The sequence below is a fragment of the Nyctereutes procyonoides genome, unplaced genomic scaffold (assembly GCF_905146905.1).
Source record: "Nyctereutes procyonoides isolate TBG_1078 unplaced genomic scaffold, NYPRO_anot_genome, whole genome shotgun sequence".
NCBI lineage: Eukaryota > Metazoa > Chordata > Mammalia > Carnivora > Canidae > Nyctereutes > Nyctereutes procyonoides.
The window spans coordinates 9,091,384-9,108,507 of NW_026575052.1; the positions used below are offsets into that span (position 1 = coordinate 9,091,384).

The 17,124-nt window shown below is 54.5% G+C and overlaps 1 protein-coding gene across 3 annotated transcripts in view; it reads left to right on the forward strand.

Moving 5' to 3' along the window:
- Window positions 1-17,124, forward strand: part of EPHB2 (EPH receptor B2) — a 186,245-nt gene that overhangs the window by 123,855 nt on the left and 45,266 nt on the right. For all 3 annotated transcript variants that reach the window (XM_055331915.1, XM_055331916.1, XM_055331917.1), the window contains exon 4: window positions 16,672-16,827. In XM_055331915.1, the coding sequence (XP_055187890.1) occupies window positions 16,672-16,827 (156 nt within the window). The remainder of the gene's footprint in view (window positions 1-16,671; window positions 16,828-17,124) is intronic.

Below are 17,124 nucleotides of genomic sequence, written 5' to 3' on the forward strand. Positions count from 1 at the left end.
TGTCTCTCTTGTGTTCTCTCTCTCTCTGTCTCTCTCTCTCTGTCTTCCTCTGTCTCTCTCCCTCCCAGTTTCCTCCTCTTTAAAAATCCAAAGTGCAAGCTGGGAAGAGCAGCCCCCGGTCCTATAAACACGCTGTTCAAATAAATGACACATTTAGGAGAAGGTGGAAGCATCATTTAAAGGTGATCACTCTAAAACAACCGTGTCTGGGCAATTTGTCATGAAGTATTTCTAGCTGTTGCCAGAGATCATTTTTTTCAGTAAATCTTGCTGTTGGCTCATAATTTTCAACTTTTGACCCTTTAAAACTGAGATGTAGGATTTCCATAAGCTTTGGGGACAGGGTGTTTTTAAAATAACTTTTTAAGAAGCCATCTACCCCCAGGGAAGTTGGAAGGAGCCCTGCAGAGGGGGCTAGGATCTGCGGATCCCTGCCCCATTCTTTATGATCCAAGAATGTTCCAGTCCAAGGACTGGGCAAGCTTCTTCCCGATTCTCTGCAGGTTGACAAATCCCCATGCCATGCCCAGAGCTACTTGGCCTGCAGGTGGTCATGGAGACATGGATACACCCCCCAGTGCTGGGCGGGGGGCGGGGGGGCTTGTTGCGGCCCACCCCTGCTCGTCTGTCCAGCCTCACACCCTGCACCCCTGCACGCACAGACTAAGGGTGCCAGCAGTGGGGTCCTTAGTCTTCCTGCACAGTTTCTCATCTCCACGCTTTTGCGCAGACCGTTCCTCTGCCCAGCACGCTCCTCCTTTCATTCTTTTGTCTTGTCCTCCTTTGTCAAAAGACAGTTCTAGCATTATCACCTCCAGGAAACAATGGGAAGGTCCCCTCCTCTGGGCTCCCAAGCCCAGCATCTCCTCCCTCTGTGTATCCCTTGGCACTAATCACACTGTGGGGAAACTGCCTGTTTACTTGGGCATCTTCCCCACCAGGCCAGGAGCCCGTTGAGCTTTGGGTTCCTAGGCCTGGTCCAGGCACAAGCCTGGAAGACGTGGGGCCCTGGGATAGAGTAGGGCTTAACTTTAGGGCTTAACTTTGGCCTCAAATGTAGTGCTCCACTGCTCTCCCAGCCCTGACCCTGCCTGGGGTTGGGCTACGTATCCTTTCTGAACCTTACTTATTTCTATAAATGGGACTATCAGTAGTACCTACCTTATAGACTTAATCTAAGAGTTGTTGGCGGGATGCTTGGCTGGCTCAGTCAGCGGAGCATGGGACTCTTTAATTTTGGGGTCATGAATTCAAGCCCCACATTAAGCACAGGGATTACTTTTAAAAATTAAACTATAAGAAAAAGAATTATTGGTGGACACTAACAGGCTCTATGGTATTAACTCCAAATCTTCACAAGTAAGTCCTATTGGTAGAACCCATTCTCCAGATGAGGAAGCTGAGTCACAAAGAGATGTTGAGTAACTTGCCTGAGGTCAGTAGGGAGAGCCAGGGCTCAAGGCCAGATGGGCCCTGACTCTAGAGCCTGTGCCCCTGACCACTATCATGCACGGAGCCTTAACAACATACATGGAGCCCTCCACCTGGCACGCAGTAGGTTCTCCATATGGACAGTGGCTGCCATTGTTGATAGTTGTTGATAGCTCCATTCATTTTTGTAATCCATTTTTAGATGGAAGAATTGGGACTGGTCACAACACGAGAAGAAGGACTTGAGAGCTGGAGAAGGGAAGAATAGGGGAAAACAAGGAGAGGAAACAGGGAAAGAGTTGAGACTGGGGGTAGACGGGCAGAGGCCAGAGTAGCAGCGCTGGGGCGTGAGTTGGCGAGGGCCTGGGAGGCTGCTGGGGGAAAGCGCTGAGGGCACCAGGATGGCCATCTGAGCACAAGACCACCACTGGCTTCCGCGCTCTTAGAAAGTGAAACCCCAAACTCTGGGATGCCCAGGTGGCTCAGCGGTTGATCCCGGTCCTGGAATCGAGCCCTACATCAGGCTCCCTACAGGGAACCTTCTTCTCCCTCTGCCTGTGTCTCTTCCTCTCTCTGTGTGTCTCTCATGAATAAATAAATAAAATCTTAACAAAAAAAAAAAAAGAAAGAAAGAAAAGAAATCCCAAACTCCATCACTGAGCACACAAAACCCACAGTGGTATAACCCCAGATCACCATTCTTGCCCTATATCCCACCTCTCCCCCCCAACACACATCCTGTGCTCCAGCCACCCTACCTTGTCCTTCACCCCTCTATACATTTGCACACACTGTTCATTTGCCTCAAATCCTTCATTTCTTCCAGCCCTGATGGACTCCTACCCATCCCTTGATACCCACTTTAAATAGCCCCTCCTCTGGGAAACCTTTTTTGATACCCGTAGCTGATCATATTCATTCTTCCCCTTTCCGGAGTGAACTTCAAGGCTAGGGACTTTGTCTTACTCCACTCTGGGCCGAGTGCCCAACACAGAACTGAACACAAAGTCATTACTTAGGAAAAACTTGTTGGGCTTTCTTTTTTTATTTTTATTGTTTTATTGAGTAAATCCATCCTTAAATCAAGGGCGGGCCCTAGTGAAACCACGTACATGATCACAAATCTCTGGTGTCTAGGAGAGCTAGAACACGGAGGCAAGGGCTGAGCAAGACGAAGAGAGAACTCATCCTTCCCATGGGTCCAGGTCAATGGGGCTCTGGAACTCTGTGAGAGATGCCTAGAAAATGCTGCCTGAGACAGTTCATACCTGGGACCCTACTCCAAGCACCTCTAGGCACAACCCAGAGAAGGCTGCAGATGCCAAACAAGCTGGAAGCCTGTCCCCTCTCACTCATTGGACCTCTGTAAAATGTGGAACTCAAGACTGACCCTGCAGGGAGGATGCTGGGCTGTCAGTCTTCTACTCTTACGGTCTAAGACCACAGTGGCTTTTTCAGCAGCTTTTGGCTTGTGGTCAACTCAAACCCCCAGATCTTTTTCACTGGGATGGCTGCCAAGCCACATCTTGTGCATTTGATTTATGGCTTGGGTTAGCTAAGGCCCACTTCTGCTCCCCAGAAGCCAGCAGGAGGAGGCAATGGTGTCCATACCCCTAGGATAGAGAGCCATTGCAGGCCCCCAACCCAAGAGCCTCTGTGCAAATGTGGGTAAGCTCCCCCTCCCCTGGTTTGTGTTTCTAAGCCCTTACACTTGAGGCACCAAGTGCCAGGACCTCTTGAGTGAGAAATTCATTAGCATTAAAGTCATAGGCCACCAGGGCTCAAGCAGACCAACTGTGGGTTCCTGGGGAAAGCAGTGGTTCTGGAAAGACCCAGAAGGTCATGGAGAGAGAGGCAAGTATTGGAGGCCCAGGATCCCAATGTCCAAATGTCCTGGAAAAGGCCCTGTATAACTCTGAGCCTCCATTTCTCGTCTGCAGAATGGGGTGACAAATCCTGATCTCATGGCATTGTTAGCACAGAGGTGCCCAGGCAGGGAGTGTCTTCCAGGCATAGTAGTGCCTATGGGGGGGTCATAGACAGGGGGTCCAAGTGGGCCCCAAGGGCCCAGTAATGCCCAGCTCTTACCCCATTACACTGAATGAGAAACTGAGGCACTGAGCTTATACCACCTTTGCAGATACTGTTCCTGCTCAGCCAAATGGGCTTCTCCCCAGGGATTGCCTTTTTATTTTTATTTTTTTTAATATCGTATTTATTTATTCATGAGAGACATAGACTGAGAGAGAGGCAGAGACACAGGCAGAGGGAGAAGCAGGCTCCATGCAGGGAGCCCGACATGGGACTTGATCCCGGGACTCCAGGATCACACCCTGGACCAAAGGCAGGCACTAAACCACTGAGCCACCTAGAGATCCCCGGGATTGCCTTTTTAAATGCCACTGTTCAGAAAGGCCACACTCCCTAAAGTGACCCCCTCCCCGTACACCTGCCTCAGCCCCTGGTGGTCACCTCCACGCCCATCACAAACTGTGGACGGTGTCGGTGTCCCTTGGTCGCTGTCCTAGACCCTCGGCTCCATGAAGACAGGGCCCTCGCCTTCCTCATTCACCGCCCTTCTTCCCCGGCCTCAGCACAGCCAGGACGGGGCGGTGTGTGCGGAGCGACTAGAAGGATCTTTGGAAACATTCCTTCGGACTTTGGCTACAAATCCAAATTGCGTGAAAGAGAAGCGTATTTATTTCCCTGCGCCGCAAACAGGGTCACTTCCCCTGCCTGGGCCTCTGTTTCCCCAGCTGTAAAATGAGGTGTGCAATGAGAGGCTGAGCTAGCTTTTCTCTAAAGTCCTCCTAGCCCTGAAGACTCCTAGGGGGCACGGAAAGGGGGAGAGGACCGTATTGAATCGTATGGCCCTATTGGGTTGAAGAAAACCACTTCTGCCAGGAAATCTCTCTCACTGTGTCACTTTCTCCACTAGCCTAGAAAAAAAAAAAAAAAACTGCCCCGCACAGGCCCGGGCCTGCAGAGCCCACGTTGCAAAAGTCACAGGCTCCTCCTGCCCCGGGCCCAGACGCAGGGGCCCCTGAAAGGTGTGTGGTAGCTGCTTCCCTGGGGGGTCCTGGGCTTTGTTGCCTTAACCGAGCACACAGAGCAGGTAAGAAATTCCAGACATGTTCTCTGCTGACAGCTAATTGTGTCCTTTATTAATGACCATGGCTTTCTTAGGGCAGGTGGGAGGAGGGGGGAGGCCAGCCTCAGCCCAGGGGGCTCCCTCAGGTGGAGCTATGACCACATTTCTGGATCTCATAGAAAGGGAAGTGCGACATGAAGTGACCCCGAAAATCCATCCCACCCCACCCCCCAGCTGGAGAAGGGAGGGAGGCTTTCCTGGCTCTCCAAGCCCCCGCAGGGGTGGCTGGCGCCGACGCAATGTTGCAGGGGTTTGGGAATCTGGCAGACCAGGTTCTGGGTCCCAAGGTGGCCTCTTAGAGCACAGACACTGAGGGACAGTGGACGGCCTGGAGGGGACCCGCAGGAGGGCTATGGCCCGTGGGCAGCGTGGGAGAAGCTCCTGGGCTACATCCGGCCATCATCCCCCAAATCCCTCCCCCCACTTGTGGCACCAGGACTGGGCCCGCCAGGCCCTTCCTCAGTGACCCACTGCACCACCTGTCAATACAGCAGCCAGATGTGCCGGGGGACTTGGGCCTGGCCCTGCCAGATGTGTCAAGCTTTCCAACACATCCGGCTTCCCCTCCGGCACATCGTGATTATTATTTAACACTTGCTTTTCCAGCATCTGTGAGTCCCGAGGATTGCAGGCTGGGAGGCTCCAGCGTGTCGATCCAGCTTAAGGTCTGGGGGCCCAGAGCCCAGTGCTCATCAAAGGGCCTGTTTTCTCAAGGACACAGTGAGGACCTTTACGAGCCCTCTTGCAGGGATCGCCTAGAGCTGGAGGGAGGGCTTCGTCTGTTGCCTGCTTTGTCATCGGGATCCTATGTTAGCCTGGGGAGGGAGGTGGGGTGTACAGCATTAACCCAATTATAGAAGAAGGATGTGAGGCTCAGAGAGGGACATAGTGAAGAAGTAGCCGAGCTAGGACTTGAACCAGGCAGCAGAAATAGCACATGCAAAGGCCCTGAGGTGAGAGGAGGCCTAATGTGCTCCAGGAGAGCCAGGGGGTCCAGGTAGCTGGAGTGCAGTAGACGAGAGGGAAAGCAGTAGGAGGTGAGTTCAGAGAGGTGAGGGGGATACAGTTACACCACAAAGGATAAAATATCATGGATAAATTTAACCAGGGAGGTAAAGGGGGCTTTATAGGCTATTGGGTTTTACTTTGAGGTGGGAACTGTTGAAGACCTTTGAGCAGAAGAGCGACACACAGCTGATTCCTGTTCCGCAGGATCCCTCTCTGGCTGATTTGTTGAGAACAGATTGCAGCCAGAGGCAAGTCGGGAGGTAAGAGGGCAAGGGTGAGAGCCAGGAAACCAGTCGGGAGGCTACCGCAGTGATTTGACAGCCACCACACCTCGGCCTCTCTAGCTTCCCCTCCAGTCTGGTATCGGGATTCCTGGGCTGGAGCCCAGTCTCCATCAGCCACTAACTAGCTGTGTGACTTTAGGCAAGCCACCGTTGCTCTCTGGGTTGTGTATTCTCTGGTCAGAAAATGAGGAGCTTGGACCAGAAGATGGTGAAGGTTCTCCTGACTTCCAGTGGCCCGACCCCGCGGGCCTCCCCAGCCTCATCTCCCACCTCTGCCAGCCTTGAACTTCATGCCTCAGTGACCCTGAACTATCTGTAGCTCCCACACACACACACACCATGCACCTGTGCGCAGGCTGTCCCCTCCACCTGCGGCACCCTTCGCCACCAGCCACCCCGCACACGGAGAGCCCGTGTTCTCCAGCAGATCTCAAGCGCACGTGGCATCTCCAGAGTCTTCCCCTGACCCAGTCCCCTTCCTCAGGGACCCGGGGCACTCCGACAGGCCACGCCAATCTCCCAGAGACAGTAGATGAAGTGGTTATGAACTCAGAGCTGCCTTCAAATCCCAGCTGCATCTCTGAAACGGCCTAATGTTATTGAACCTCTGTTTCCTCCCCTGGAAAACAGAGATAATTCTATTTGCTACTCCTGGGGTCAAGGTGAGGATTCAGTGAGATTGTAAAGCATCTGACCCAGTGCCTGGCACGTAGTCACTTTCTGGGATCCGTGAAACCAGAGTCTAGCTACGGAGACTGGGCTGTTGAACGACCATGGGGGGTGGCCCTGGACGGTGTGAGTCCAGATTCCCGGAATGGCCCTGGCCAGGACCCTGGGACAGCCTCCCAGCAGCCCCACGGCCCAAGGGCATTCCTGTCCACCCCTCCTGTCACCAGCCGCTCCTCCACTCACCTCCTCCATCAGGGCCTGGTCAAAGCTGCCTGCCGGCAGCCACTCAGCACTTGAAAATGTCCTTAATTGCTTCACCAGAGTGGGGAGTCACCCTGCAGGCAGATAATTAAAAAGTTCAGAGCTTGATTAATTGGGAGGAAATTGGAGGAATGGGGCTGCCTGCGGGGCGTGCGGGAGCTCTCAGCCCCTGCGTGGGGATGGCACGAAGGGAGGCAGGCCAGAGCGGGACCAGGGCCTAGCATAGGATCCAGAGGCTGGATGCACCGGGCCTGAAACCTCCCTTCGCAGGTTGTGGGGTTCAGGGTCTGGATCCACAAGATAGTGTGAGTTCCACCCCTGCTACACACATACACACACACACACACACAACTAGAGGGTAGACCTCAAAAGACCCAATGGTTATGAAAGTTCTGGTTACTCTGGCCTGGGGGCTGAGGCACCTACAGCCCCCTTGTAGCCCAATCATTTAGGCTCTGTGGCAGGCAGTGAGCAGGGCAGGCATGGTAGCTGCCTCATGGTGCTCATACTTGGGCAAGTGGAAAGGTGGGAGGTGGAGACAGGTATAAGCCAGGTACCAAGAAGGATGAAGGTGGGATGGCTTGAGACCCCATTACTGGGGGCACAGGGTGGAGCTCTGGGGGCTCTGACGTGGTCTGGGGGACTCAGAGGCCTAGAACAAAGTCTCCAGTCCATACACTAGCTGAGTGACCTTCAGCATAAGATTCCGTATTTCTGAGCCTCAAGCAGTCAGTCAACACACACACACACGCTTCCTGAGGCCTCGCAGTAATAGAGGCAAAGTGCTGATGTTTCGGGAGCACAGGCAAGAGGCCCCAAACCAGGTCGGGGGTGGCATCCTAGGGGAAGGTCAGAAGGTGATTTGGGTGGAGCCAAGGTTGGAAGGATCTAGAGGAGTTAGCCAGGCTGGCGCTGACCAGGGCAGAGGGAACTGCCGAGCAAAGGCCCGGAGTGGGGAGATGGAACACAGCTGGTGGGGGAGCTGGATGCAGTCTACTGAGTCCGGGGCCCGGGATGCAGCTGGGAGGTGCTAAGAGCTGGCAGGTGCTTAGGAGGTGCTGGCAAGGTGGGCCATAGAGGGGAGGCCAGAGCAGGCTGGGCTTGCCACAGGCACAAGGGAGCCATTGAAGGGTCTTGTCTTGAGCAGAGGAGGGACGCCACAGATGGCCAGCGTGGAGACCGGCTTTGGGAGGCCCTGGGATCCCCCCTCAGGCAAAGAGGAGACGTGTTAACACAGTTCCTGCTGCTGCCTTCTGACTTCTGTAGTCCTGCCAGCTGCTGGCGAGGATCCATAGAGCGTGGGACCCGGCAGGGGCGGGCAGGGGTAGCCTGGGCATGTGGGGGAGGTGACGGGGGGGTGTCGGGATGACTGACATCCCCTGGGTGGTCCCAGGAGGAGCTACCACAGCAGGGGAATGAGCCTGAGGCACTCCTTGGACTTGACCTGGCCAGGCTGGGTGGGCAGGGGAGGCCTTCTCAGGGAAGGAGAGCGAAAAAGGTAGAAGGGCAGGGTGGGACACTCTTTGTCAAGCTAGAACACTGAGGGCCTCGGAGGCAGGAGCTAGAAGGAACATGGACTGTGGGCGCACAGGCTCTGAGTGACTTTGGACATGGCGTTCTGCTCTATGAGCCTCAGTTTCCTCGTCTCTAAAATGGAGACACCACCACCTACTACACAGGGAGACGGTGAGAACTGGATGAGGTTATGAGCGAGGGAAGCTGCTGGCCCAGCACCCGGCAGGCTCACGGCAGGTACACAGTGTTCTAAAGCTCCTTCGCCCAGAAGCTTGCCACCTGCTTCCAGCGTGGCTGTGCCCATGGCCCAGGGGACCAGGCACCCTTCCCAGCTCTGACCAGGGCCACTGACTCCACTGGGTTAACCTCAGCAGCAAAAGCGGGAGGCATGCAAAATTGCAAAAGCCACTTTGCGTGAGGAAGACTCCCAGACTCCTCTCGCTGCACCACAGGAGTACCACAGGCCCAGCTCAGACATCCTCAAGGCACAAGGCCCTGAAAATATGCAAATCAGTTTATCCATAATTTAAGGAGAACGTGGGACCCAGGGTTGAGTGCCCGAGCCTGTCCATGGCCAGAGTCCCACAGGTGACAGAGGCCATAGCGATGGTCCCAGCCATGGCCGGAGTGGGCAGGAAGTGGCCCCGGGCTCACAGAGCAAGGAGGGCAGGGAGCTACCGGGGCAGCCGAGGCCAGTCTCCCTCCCTGGGCCCCGGACTCCCCTCCATCCGCCCAAACTCCTCCCCCCAGCCCAAAGCCAGAACATCCTGGAGATCCCAGGGCAGGAAAGTGAGCCAGCTGCCGTTGAACCTGGCACTGCTGAGCCTGGAGCCCACTCCCTCTCTGCTCACAGTGGCCAGCAGTCGGGCCTCGTTGCAGGAAGATGTCCCAGCCCCCTGCTCAGTCATGGCCTCTTACAGGCGGGGCCTGGGCCTTTGTCTCATGTCACAGTGCCTGACACGGGATAGGGCCTTCCTACGTGCCTATTGAGTAAACTCATAACTCAACATCTCTCCAGCTGGACGCACGCTCCTGAGGGCAGGGACCACATCTTTGTCTCCGTATCCCCAGGGCTTAGCATATAGCGAGGTGGTGGTCCAAGAATGAATGGAAATAGGACAGCAGACACCTGTGTCCTGCTCAGTGTAAACCAGGCAGGCACTGCTGTACGTGTTTTCTCTAGATTAACTCATGTGATCCTCCCACCAAATAGAAGGTCGGTGTTACTGTCCCCATTACACAGCCAAGGGAACGGAGAGCCAGGGACCTTGCCCCTGGTCACGCTGTTACCAAGAGGCAGGCCTGGGATTCAGCCCTGGCAGCCAGCTCCACGCTCTACTTTCATCAGACCTCCTGCCCAGGTTCCCAGGAGCTAGACGGTGAGCCCGCCTCTGTCCAGACAGAGCCCTCTGCTCCACAGGACCCCCAGGAAGGCAGAGAAGCTCCTTCCTCACCCCCAAGGCTTGGCACACTGGGCCTGACTGAGCATTTGACCCCGCTGTGCCATCAGTGGTTTGGGGATTAAACCAGAGTCTCTGGGAAGAGAGTGAGGAGCAGAGCAGCAGGGCTGCCAGGGAGGCTGCGAGGATCACCCAGTGCCAATTAGCGGCCCCGCCGTGCCAGGTCCAGATGGAGCCCTGCCTCGGCCTGACTCAGGGCTCACTCGGTCAATTATCACCTATCCCCGGAGCCCAGGGGGCAGGTGGGGAGAAAATCTGTTTCCCCATAATCCACCCTCCCTCTCCCGGCCTGCTGCCATCCCTGCCTCGAGTTGCCTGGCCAAGGGCTCTGGGCATCGGCAGAAGGCGGGTCCTGGCTGGCTGCTTTGGTCTCCAGTCCTGTGTTTGGGGGTCAGGCATTGCCTCTGTCTTGCTGAGTGGCCCAGCAAGCCCTGTCCTCTCTTAGGCCTGACAAATGGTCTCCAGTACTGACATTCAAGCCACCTGATAATCTCTACATCCAGGAATACCTGGGCAAGAGGTCTTTGGAATCACAAAGACCTGGAGTCAAGCCTCAGCATTGTCATTTAGTAGCTGTGTGACCTTGACACAGCATCTTGCCCCCTCCGGGCCTCAGCTTCCTCATCTGTAAAATGGGGGGGGGTACGGTGATAATGGTACCACCTCCATGGGTAGTCACATAGATTTCAGGACAGAATCCATGGGAATCACCTGCACTGAGCTCGGCACCCGGAAAGCACAGGATAAATGGGAATTGATTGTCCTTGCATGCTGGATGAGTAATAATAGCTGACATTTATATGGTACTTGCTGTGTGTTCTGGGTGCCTATCAGCCGATCCGACCCTTGAGCCCCTCACTGTCCGCTCGGGGAGATAGACCTGCCTTCATTCTGTACCTACTATGCACCACACCTTGCATTAGGTGCTAGGGATGTAGAGATTAAAGACCCAGCCCCTACTCCAACCAGGGTTCACCAACCAGTGGGTTAGGTCCGTAGTAGGATGGAGCTGGTGCCTGCTTGGCTTATAAGAGCCGACGATGCACATTTCTTCCCAATTCAATGTTCAGTTATGTGAGATTGGTACCTTGAAATTTGCCCTTGTGGGAGCCTTTACGCCACAGAAGTTGGCAAATACAACAAATCAGGGCTGTCCCCCTCCCCGCCCCAAACAGCCGTGTATTAGCACGTCACTACTCAGAGCGTGTGTCTGGTGTCCTGAGTGGGGGTCCAAGGTGTCTGCTGTAGAAAGTGGAGATGGGCCTCCCAGAGGCGTCAGACCCCCATCCCAGGGGAAAGGTTGAAGGGGAGAGAGGCATTCAGGCAAAGGGACCTGTGTGTGTGTGTGTGTGTGTGTGTGTAGCCAGGGCATCTAGGGAACTGCAAGCAGGTGAAAGAGGGGACAGGTGGGGCCAGAGAAGTGTGCCATAGGGTTACCAGAGACTGAGGGCATTCCTGGGACTTGGGACTTCCAGTCTGAAAAAAGCAGGATGGGTTGTCATGGTAGTGGACGGGCCCCTGGGATGATCCACGGGGAGAGAAGCCGAGAAGTGGAGCGGGATCTGAGCAGCCACGCAGGTAATAGTGGCACGAAGGTGGCATTCCCTGGCCGCGTGTTTTCTCAGGACACCTTGTAAGGGGCATATTCGTTCATGGGACAGATATGTGCCCTGGACATCTGCTCTGCTCCCACCACTCTGCCAGGAGTTAGAGACCCAATGAGAGCCACAAACCTGGTTCCTCTTCCCCTTTGCAGGCACTTCCAAGGCAGGGAAAAGACAGCACACAAGTTTATAGGCTGGCTTCTAATATAATTACCACTTATGACAAGGGCCAGTGAGGGACACGGAGAGGAGACAGAGTGTCGTGAGAGGATCTCTCTGGCCGGGGAGGTCAGGGAAGCCTCTCCAGGAAGTGAATTTAAGCGGAGGCCTGATGGAGGAAGAAGATCAGCCACGGGAGGCAGGGACAGCGCTCTTGCCAATGTCTTCCAGAAGCGTCAGGAAGACCACAGAGCCAGCCTGGCGGGCTTCCGGGCCAGGACTGGGTGTGGGGTGGCTCTCAGGGCTGCGGGGAGCCACGGGTGAGCTTAATATAAATGGGGTGTGGGGCGTCTCATTCATTCTAATGGTCTCTCCAGGACTAGAAGGGATTGAGGGGGGCCAAAGTGGGGCAGGGAGACCCACTCAGAGACTCTGAGTGTACCCACACCTTACAGGTGTCATCAGCCCCTTTTCCAGAGGAGGGGACTGAGGCTCAGAGAGGGCGCCTATCAGAGGGACAGCTGCCAAATCTCTTCATTTCCCAGTTCTGTGCATGAAATCTGGACGTTGGCAGTACTGGATGCTTTCCCAGCTGAGAAACTAAGAGTAGCGTGGCCCCCAGGGCACAGGGTACTGGGGGCAGGCAGCTGTTCCAGACCTCTCTGTGGGCGAAGAGGGGCTGACCGGAGCTGAGGTCCCTCACACCCCACAGTCACACACTACGCCTGTGATCAGAATCTGCCTCTGCTGCTAAAGAGCCATGTGTGTCAGCTCCTCTCCGGGCCTCCGTTTCCTCAAATGTCAGATAAGGTGGTTGATCTGGGTACTCTTCCAGCTAATCACTTCATCCCTCCACCACCCACTGGGTACCCAGGAATCTTGCTGGGAATTTCCAGTCCAGCCAGGCGCTTACAGATTCCTGAGTAATTAAAATGGGCACCTCGACTCTGAATGGTGGCTTAGGGAAGGCTTCCTGGCAGAGGTGGTACCTGCACCAAGTCTCTTTAAGAGGAGTTTGATGACATTGGGAGGCAGTGGCAGGGAGTGAGGGCAGGGTGGACAGAGGCCAGAGATGTGGAGGTGGGCCTGGGGCAGGCACCATATGCGGTTGACCATGCGGAGCAGCAGGCACGAGGCTTGGGGTGGCAGGGACGGAGAGATGGGCAGGTGCCAGCCCTGCGGTTCTGGGGGCCCTGAGGAGTTTGGGGAGCTATTGTGGATATTTTTCACAGCAATTTTATGGTGACATAATTCGCATACCATAGAATTCAGCTATTTATGTTGTATAATTCAGTGATTTTTAGTGTATGCACAGCATTGTGCGACCATCACCGCAGTCAATTCTAGAACATGTCCATCACCTCAAAAAGAAATCCTATTACCCATTAGCAGTCACTCCCCGTTCTCTGCGCTCTCCAGTCCTTGGCAACCATTAATCTACTTGTGTCTCTATAGATGGCTATTCTGGACACTTTTCTATAAATGGAAGCATACGCTATATAGCCTTTTGTGTCGGGCTTCTTTTATAAACATAATGTTGTCAAGGTTCATCCATGCTGTAGCATATATCTGTACTTTATTCCTTTTTATGGCCGAATAATATTCCATTGTGTGCCATTGTGGGTTTTTAAGTGACACAGAAAGGTTTGGACTTTAGAAAGCTGGCCATGGAGGATGGGCAGGAGGAGGCCAGGTGGCCATGAAAGGCTAAGGTGTAGGTAGGAAGAGCTTTCTGGATGCTCGCAGGGGAAGGACGGCAGCAGAGAAGAGCCGGATGGGGCACTGCTGGGGTGGGGAAGACCTGGTGATTGGCTGTGGGGAAAGAGGGTAGGGAGGAGGCATCCAGGGTTCCCAGTGACTGGGTGGAGGGTGATGTCACCTTCGAAGACAAAAGAGCAGGTTTTGTGAAGCATGGTTCTAATAGATACAGCAGCCCTAGATGCCCAGTGGGAGGATGGAGGGGTGGCCGGGCAGCACACCGAATGTGGGAAGGCTTCTGGAGGAGCCTGGGGAGTCTGAGATGGGGCTAGGACACAGTGACAAGAGAGTGCAGCCAGGAAGGTGGCCCAGATGGAGGGGGACCCACCAGCCCGACCCAGGGAATTGCCAGCAGATGGAAGGGGTGTGCTAAACGGGACAGGCTCTTTCCTGAATGGGAGCCAGGAGGGTCCTGATCTTGGGACCAAAGCCTTTCAGCATCTGTGAGGATGATCCTAGATCCTCACAGGAGCCCTGTGCCCCCATTCTATAGGGGAGCAAACCGAGGCTCAGAGAGGTCATCTGCTTAACTAGAGCCAGAGCTGCAGCCTGAGTATCTCAACATGGCAGGGCTGTCTCTCCATCCAGCCTGCAGCAAAAGTTTTGTGCCTGAGAGGAAAATGAAAAGAGAGAGGGCAAGAGCGACCCCAAAACCAGTGCAGCAAAGTGGCGAGAGCCCTGGGCGGATGCCCAGAACAGGAGCTGCCCATCCCTGCCCAGCACTGTCATGTGTGGTTAGGGGAGCCCCTAGAGTCAGACCACCTGAGATGGAGTCTCGGCTCTGCCACTGTAAGCTCACATCCTGGCAAATTACTTCGACTCTGTGCCTTCCTGCCCCCATCTGAAAATGGGAGTCATAGCACTCCCTCCATCAGAGGGCTGGGTAGGGGCTGGATGACTTGCTATGGGTTAAGTCCTTAGCAAGGTGCCAGCATTTCATAAGAACTCCATAAATGTTGGCTGTTTCATATTCACCCTCTGAAGTCCTGGTTTCCCCATCTGTACAGTGGAAGTGCTAATAACTCCCCAGAGCACTCATTGTCATCCTCCTTGGATGACACGAGTGGTGTCACGATGACCTGGGTGGTGATATCAAAGTCCTGACTTTGCTCTTGCCTGGCAGTTCTTTAAGGACTAGGCTGGAACTGGCTCTTTGAGATCCCCGCAGGGCCTGGTCAGGGTGGCATCAGCCAGCATGTTTGTTAGCTGGCTGCCACCTCCTGAAAGCCCCCTCCAAAAGACAGGCAAACTCGGGCCCCAGGGGGAGGGTGCTGCCTTCTAGCAACCCAGGGGGAATTGTCCATGGCGTATATACCGAGTACTTGTTTTATCCAGCAAGCCCCGAGACTGTAATGACAACCCCCTCCCCCATGCCAGACACTGTCCATCGCATGGAGTCCTCATGGCCACTTTTTGGGGTAGATGCTCTCATACCAATGAGAAAACTTGAGCTCAGAGAGGTTGAACTACTTGTCTGAGGTCACCCAGCAGATTGGTATTTAAACCAGATACAGTTCAATAATGCCAGGAATTGTTCCAGGCATTTTTGCCTAAATTTAATCAATGTCATCCTCACCATAATTATAGGAGGTAGATACAATTGTCCCCATTTTGCAGATAAGGAAATAGCTTTAGTGACCGGCCCGAGGTAGAGCGGGGATTTGCCAAGCAGCCTGCACACTAACCACCATTCTTCACTGCCCTTCTATTCCCATGATCCCCAAAGCCTAAGCTCTTCCCACTTTGGAAGGCAACTTCAAGAAGTATGAATGGAGCATGTGCTGGGTGCTGGGTTCTGTGCTAGGCACAGGGGACAGAGCTGTGAATCAAACACGGCTCCCACCCTGAGGGAGCCAAGAGCATGCCAGGGGTCCCCTTGATGAATAATTATGACCAGGGAGCAAATTTTTCTGAACTCCAGTAATGTAAGCATCAAGGAGGATGGGATCTCTGAGGCTCGAGCTGGTTGAGGGGTTTAGGGGAGGGCAGTTGCCTAAGATTTTAACTTGGAGGATAAATTTGAAGACTGGGGCTGGAAAAATGATTTTGGGAAATGTATGTTGGCCATTTACATGTGAGGAGACGGATGCTCTGAGGGGTGGGGTTGCTTGCCGACGGTCCCACGACACACAGGCATGGGATGTGATCCAGGTGAGCTCCCCTGGCCTGTTTAGCCACCTTTTACCCCAGGGGGGAACCTACCTGTTGCAAAGCTCTTCCCGGTCCACCTTCTCACTTACCCCTGGTGTGATCTCCCCCTCCCCAGGCTCCAGAGCAGAGCTGGGATTATGAACCCCAGTAAGCAGAAGAAGAAAGGGAGGCCAGGAAAGGGGCAGGGCCTGGACCCCAGGCCTTCTGATGCCCAGCCCAGGCCTAGGGTAGGGTGGATTTGCACGCAGGTCCACACAGGAGGGTCATTGCTTGTAGAACCTAAGCCCTGAGCTGCAGGGCCTGAACCCGAATCTTGAGCATCCCCCCCACCCCAGCACAGGGAAGAAGGCCAATACCCTTAGAAGATGCCAGGTTGCTGATTGCCCATCAAGTGCAAGCACTTCCCTGCTCAGGCAGACTGTCCCTGGTACTGCAGGCTCCCTTTGGTGAAATAAAATGATCCAGCACCTACTACAATAACAGCTCAATTCATCGAGCACCTGTGCTGTGCACAGCCTCCTGCCACGTGCCTTACACACTATACCAAATTCCCCCAGTGGCCTTCAGAAATGAGTCTCAGAATCATAATTTTACAAATAGGGAAACTGAGTCTCAGGAATGATTAAGCCATTTGTCTATGGCCATGCAGCCAGTAAAAGGCCAAGCTGGGACTCAAACCAGGTCTAACTACTTCCAAAGACAGTGTTCTTTTCTGCTCTACTGCATTGCCTTTCTGCATGGTCTGCACTGTGTTAGGACTTGTCTACTGTCATCATCTCAATCATCTGGAAGCCAGGAACCTAGTTATAACAATCAGGGCTCGGCCAGCCATTAATGAGTGAGACTGGGCCATAGGTCTGGCCCCAGACCCCTTCGGAGTTTGCAAAACAAGTCAGGATTGAGCCTAGAAGCTGTGGCACAGCCAACCTGGAAACGGTGAAGAGGGATTGCTAGGGGCCCCAGGTGAGCCCATAGATAGATTGAGAGATGAGAAACCAGGTAGCCTGGACCCTTCTGGGCAGAGAGGACTGCCATGTTGGAGCCTAGAGATCCCCAAGAGCCTTAGGAGATGGGTTTCCCAACAGTGGCTCTCCATGGCCCCTGCATGATGCTGTGTGGCCCCTCCAGGAGACTACAAGGTCTTCCCATGCCTTGTGGCCTCTGAAACCTCTGTAACCTCATCCGGTTTCCCCAGCGACTCTCTTTGTCTTCTGTACCAGGGTGCCCGTCTGGAACCTTCAAGGCCAACCAAGGGGACGAGGCCTGCACGCACTGCCCCATCAACAGCCGGACCACTTCAGAAGGGGCGACCAATTGTGTCTGCCGCAACGGCTACTACAGAGCAGACCTGGACCCCCTGGACATGCCCTGTACAAGTACGCTCGGGGCCCCCGCAGAGCAATGCCTCACCGGGTCCCCAGGCCCCCTGCAGGAAGCTCAGAGCAAGGGTTGGGCAGCAGCCTGGCTCCAGCAAGCCCTTCCTGAGTGGGGAGCAGCCAATTACCTGGTGGGAGGGGAAATGAAAAACTGGTTGGAAAAGAACCATCCTGGGGTAGTTGTGCTGCCAGCAGGCAGCTACCGTGGAGCTGGCATCTGGCTCCTTACCTCCTCCCGCTAGTCACATGGAGGATAAAGTGAAGGTCTCGATTCACAAAGGGACAGTGAATGGGAGG